The sequence below is a fragment of the Ochotona curzoniae genome, unplaced genomic scaffold (genome assembly GCF_017591425.1).
Source record: "Ochotona curzoniae isolate NIBS_2020 unplaced genomic scaffold, NIBS_Ocur_1.0 contig_883, whole genome shotgun sequence".
Classification (NCBI taxonomy): domain Eukaryota; kingdom Metazoa; phylum Chordata; class Mammalia; order Lagomorpha; family Ochotonidae; genus Ochotona; species Ochotona curzoniae.
Window position 1 is genome coordinate 4,775,843 of NW_024466599.1, and position 5,285 is coordinate 4,781,127.

At 64.0% G+C, this 5,285-nt stretch overlaps 1 protein-coding gene across 2 annotated transcripts; it reads left to right on the forward strand.

The window, feature by feature from the left end:
* The first annotated feature begins 1,094 nt into the window (after positions 1–1,094).
* ID2 (inhibitor of DNA binding 2) lies at positions 1,095–2,854 on the forward strand. 2 transcript variants are annotated; one of them, XM_040992778.1, is made up of 3 exons: positions 1,095–1,539; positions 1,726–1,789; positions 2,149–2,854. In XM_040992778.1, exons 1-2 carry the CDS (start codon positions 1,192–1,194, stop codon positions 1,780–1,782), a joined length of 405 nt encoding a protein of 134 aa, XP_040848712.1. In that variant the 5' UTR covers positions 1,095–1,191; the 3' UTR covers positions 1,783–1,789; positions 2,149–2,854. The 2 variants fall into 2 exon arrangements, with proteins under 2 accessions (XP_040848712.1, XP_040848713.1); XM_040992779.1 differs by having other exon boundaries at positions 2,190–2,854.
* Positions 2,855–5,285: the final 2,431 nt, after the last annotated feature.

Sequence of the window (5,285 nt, forward strand, 5' to 3'; positions counted from 1 at the left end):
AGGAATTAATATTAATTGGTGGGGGAGAGCGCGGGGTACACGACGGGGAGATTGGACTCCGGTAAATTGAGGGAAGAGGAGAGAGAGGGGAGGTTGAAAATTGTGTTTGTAAGATCGGGGAGGGCAGGGATGATGAGGTTGGAGGGGGTGAGGTGGTTTGTGTAAGGGATAGGGGATGAGTATAGGTAAGGGTTGAGGGGATGGGGTTTGTAGGTATGGATTATTTGAAATTGTAGAGAAGAAAAAGGTTTTTAAGGGGGGGGAAGGGGGGGGGTTATGGAATGTAGTTTGGAAGGTATGAATAATTTGGTGTAGAAAGGAGGGAATAATAGTTGAGGTATAAGGGGATGGATGGGTGGGAAGATTAAAGAAAGAATGGGAAAGGAGAGAGGGGGATGGGGATGAAAGGCAAATACCCTGGGGACTCCCGGGGTCCAGGCCGCGGGCCCGCACGGGAGCCCAGGAGAGCCCGGCGCGAGGAGCGCGCGGCCTCGGATGGGGACCCCTCGCTCGCGCCCCCCGGAGGCCTCGTGCGGGCAGGCCGGAGATGGGCGCGGACGCGGGCGTGGGCGGGCTTTTGGGGGTCTCCGGGCTTTCTCTTATCTTAAAAAGGAAGTGCTTTTGCCAACGTGGGAGCTGAGGGGCGAACGTCTGCGCCTTCTCACGTTCTCCTCCGACGCTCCTGGGCGCTCCTTGGCCACCGCGGCCTTTCCCCGCACCGGGCTCCACTCGCCCGCGTCGCTGGGACTCCCAGGGCTCCCGGGAGCGGCGAGGTGTGCGCAGGGCGGGCCGTGGAGCGGGGTTACGCACACACGCGGGGACGGGGCCGCCCGCGCCGGGATGCGGGGCCGTGGCCCGCGGCCCGCGCCCCGCGCCTACCCTACTCTATTTACCACCAGCTGGGCGCGCCCCGCCCACCCCGCGGGGATTGGCTGCCAACGCGGAAGGACCCCGCGCCCGCGCCCGCCAGTGGGAGCGCGCGCTCGGCCTGATGGACACGCCGCTCTCCGCCAATGGGGACGGGAGGCAGGCCGCTGGCGTGGCGCCGGCGAGCGCGGATAAAAGCCGCCCCGCCGGGCTCCGGCTTCATTCTGCCGAGCGCGGTGCGGCTCGCGGGCAGCTGTGCAGGCGGCGGCGGCGGCCTGAGCCCCGGGCAGCCTCCCTCCGCTCTCCTCTCCGCGCGCGCTCAGCATGAAGGCCTTCAGCCCGGTGAGGTCGGTGAGGAGGAGCAGCCTGTCGGACCACGGGCTGGGCATCTCCCGGAGCAAGACCCCGGTGGACGACCCCATGAGCCTGCTGTACAACATGAACGACTGCTACTCCAAGCTCAAGGAGCTGGTGCCCAGCATCCCGCAGAACAGAAAGGTGAGCAAGATGGAAATCCTGCAGCACGTCATCGACTACATCCTGGACCTGCAGCTCGCCCTGGACTCGCACCCCGCCATCGTCAGCCGGCACCACCAGCGGCCGGCGCAGAGCCCCGCGGCGCGGCCGCCGCTGACCACGCTCAACACGGACGTCAGCATCCTGTCGCTGCAGGTGAGGCCCGCGCCCCCGCCGCGCGCTAACTTCACCTTCCGAGCCGCGCGTGACACCGCTGCGAACTTGGGGCGTGTGCGTGCGCGTCGGAGCGCGTTGGGTGCAACTTGGCGGGTTTGCGCGGGTGCAGGGGGCGGGGGTCCCTTCTCCCGTCGGTGGTCCCTAACGGGCTGCGTCTCTCCCCAGGCTTCCGAGTTCCCCTCCGAGTTCATGTCAGACGGCAGCAAAGCGCTCTGCGGCTGAGCACCCGGTGAGTGCGCGCGCGGTGTGCGTGTGTGGCTGCGGGACGCTGGCCTGGGGACGCCTTCGCTGCAGGCGGCTCCGAGCGTTAAAATAGAAGCTCCGGGGGCAGCGGTCGGCGGCGGCGGGGAGGGCTGCGTGGGGCGGCGGGGGCTGGCCCCGCGGAGCCGGCGCCGACTCCCGGCGTGTGTGGGAGCCAGACTTCCCTGCCCGCTAACCCGAGGGCTGTTTCCAATCAGGCTGGCGCCTGGGGTGGGGGGCCCCCGCCGCGGAGAGGCCGGCCTGCCCGGCGCCAGCCCGCCCACCGGCCCCGGCCCCCGCGGGTCCCTGGCGCTCACGGGCACGCCCGTCTCGGCCCGTCTTTTGCAGGTGTGCCTGAGTCGCTTCCCTCTTTCCTTTGCACAACACAGACCCGCAGGACCTTGGAAGGCGCCGAACTTGTCAAGCGTTTCGCAAGGGAGGACAAGTGGAACGGACTTTCTGGGGAAAAAAATGGAAGGAGCGGCAGGAGTGACGTCTTCCCGGGGTGTCCTCTGGCCTGGACGGTCAGCTCGTTATTTATGAAAAAGACTCGCCAGCCCTTTCCGCAGGTGGACGGCGTAGCTTCTTCCTAGTCCCACCGTGGGGAGCGGAGAACCTTGGCCGTCGAGGGGCTGCCCCCCCAGCTGTGCAGACTTTGCCTTTCTGGAAAGGCGGAGCGTGAACCCCAGCAGGAATCGGCGTGTTCTGAGAGCCAGTCTCTGGGTCAGAGGTTGCCTTTTGGACCTAAGCCGACTGGATGCTGTGTATATGTTTATATATATCTGTATCTATGGAGTGCGATCTCGCGAACTCTCATGAGAGTGTGCCTGTATAGTGGCGGAGACGCGTGTCTCTGCGTCAAAATGGCTAAACTTTTTATAAAAGTTTGGTTGTAAACTTCACCGTTTTCTACGAAATAAATACCGTGTGTTTATGGAGTGGTGCCTGCTTCGGTGATGTGTGTGTGTGTGTTTTAATGATGCTATGTTCTAAACAAATGCATTTCAAGTTACTGTAGACTGTACCATGATAATAAAACGTGTCTCCAAGTCCACACCTGAATTCTGAATGGTTTCTAAGCCGTCCGTCGCTCCCACCTGAGTCCGGACCCAGACCTGGAGCTTGGCTCCAGCCAACCGCCGCCCGGTCCTTGAAGGCGGGCCTGGGTACCTAGAGACGGAGCCCTCCGCCTCCTGGGGCTGCGACCCCCGCCAGGGACACAGGCCGACGCGTACAGCCCCCGGGCTGGGTGCCACCGCGCCTTGGCCCAGGGAGCCAGCAGTCCTGGCGCCTGCGTTCGGCCGCCTCGAGCTTTTCCCGTCACCTGCGCCCCACCTGGGTCGCCCTTCACTCTTGACCGCGCGAGGCTGTCGGGGCCGGGATGGGGGAGGGGAGGTGCCCAAGCAGGACCACCCCGGGCGCTTGGCGCACAGCCGCGTCCGCAGCAGCGCCGTGCACCTGCGCTGGGGCCTCGCCGCCGCCAAGTGGGAGGGCGCTCGGGGTGGGCCAGGAGGCGCACGGGCCAGCGCGGAGTCCACCCGGGGCCCTTCCCGGCCGCCGCAGGTGCTGCAGTGGCGCCGCCGAGTCTGCTCCACCGACGGGGGGCGGCGGTGCCAAATCCTTATCCGGTACTCCATCGGGGGTCCGGGATGGCTGCAGGCTCCGAGCCCCGCGGGCCGCCGTGGTCTGTACGGGAAGCGGGGTCGGGTTGCGTCGGCGGCGCGAGCGCTGCCCTGCCCGCCTGGCCCCGCGCCCTGGTCGTGTGCGTGTGCGTGCGCGGCGGGACGGCCGGTGCCTGCCCGAGCCCCGCGCTTCCCGGCCGGCCCGGCGTAGGGGCCGGGTGCCACCTGCTGGCAGGCGCGAGGACTGCGCCCAGGGACCCGAGGACAAGCCTGGGCCGGGAGGCAGGTGTCCCGGGTGGGCGTGCGGGTCAGCCCGGACGGGACCCCACGCCGTGCGGTGGCACCCGCCACAGCCTGCCGGAGAGTCACCGGAGCCTTCCCTGCCCACCTCCCGCAGTGTTTAATTAGTATCTCAATTAAAAACAGCTTGCATCTGCTCTGCGGCCGCTGAGGCACGCACGGTAATCCAGTTCTGAGGACCCCTTCGGTTGCACGGCCTTGGGGTCAGCTTGGTATTGTTTCTGTTTCATGATTTGGAAGTGTTTGGTAAGATACCTGTTGCCTTTCTTGGTAGTATTTTCCTTTGGTTGATTTTTCTGTTGGCCAGTATTTTGAAACTAGTCTTATTGTACAGCCCTTTGGTCTCTCCCATGTGGGTGCAGATCCCAAGGACTGGACCATCCTCCGCTGCTTTCTCAGGCCATAGCAGAGAGCTGCGTCAGAAGTGGACTGCATGGGCTAGAATTGGCACCCCTGTGGAATGCAGCCCTGACGCCCTGAGGACCTGAGGCCAGGGCTGGGACAAAGAAAGGGCACTTTGGAACACCTCCGCCCAGATCCACGCGTACCCACCAGCTGTTGGGTTAGGGACACAGTGACGGTGAGGGTGGGCTGAGACCGGGCAGTGCCCGCGGTTGGCCTGGCAGTAGTGGACACAGCCCCCCGGGAATCAGAGAACCGTCATCAGAGCAGACCGCCCAGCACACGCACTGTGGCGGAGTGCAGGAAGCCAGCAGAGAACAGGACAGGAGACAGCGCTGCCCCCGAGTGAAGGTCACACACAAGCATGAAGAGCCCCACAGAGCCAGAAGCGACCGAGCAGGAGAGAGCAGTGTCCCAAAGCACGCAGGGGAGCCTCGGGCAGCCGTGGACATCCAGGAGTTTCTGAAACCAGGCTGAAAAGCTGCTGGAAAGAGTTGGAGGGAGGGAGAGCTTCCTTCGCTAGCCTGAAGCCACCGCTTTCCGAGCTCTCCTGCCACTGTCCCCCTGTCTCGGGCTTCACCCAGGACTGTCTCAAGCACGCTGGCAGGGAGTGGACCGGGAGTGGAGCAGCCAGACCTGGAACTGGCATTCATTGGGATGCTGGCGGGCGGGCGCAGGCAGCTCACTGTGCGATCCCCCAGGGGATGGGATGCTGGCGGGCGCAGGCAGCTCACTGTGCGATCCCCCAGAGGATGGGATGCGCAGGCAGCTCACTGCGATCCCCCAGAGGATGTATTCTGCAGACAAAAGGGACTGCAAGGGAATCATTGATTTCATTCTGTTTCAAGTGTGGGATTTTATTCCATGATATGGCTATTGTAGGATAAGCAAAGAAGTAGCAGTACGAAGATTAAGACCCAAGGTTTTCCGGTTAAGAGATACGAAAGTTTCAAGTGTAAAGTGGAGGCGTTCACTGACGTTTATCCGTCTAGCTTTCCACTGCCCGGGAGCGGGGCCACAGCCGGGAATAGCGCCCAGCCCCTGGGGCTTTCTGGGGTAAGAGGCTGTGGAATGAGACCGCGACCAGCAAAGCCGACAGAGGGGCTCCCTGTGGGTACATGCAGCACCCCACGACCCGTCCAACGGACGGCAATGAAGACC

Excerpts from the sequence above, each read along its gene's own strand:
- ID2 (XM_040992778.1), top strand. The coding sequence starts at position 1,192 with ATGAAGGCCTTCAGCCCGGTGAGGTCGGTGAGGAGGAGCAGCCTGTCG. Across the intron at positions 1,540-1,725 it reads TCAGCATCCTGTCGCTGCAG|GCTTCCGAGTTCCCCTCCGA; the intron begins GTGAGGCCCGCG and ends GTCTCTCCCCAG.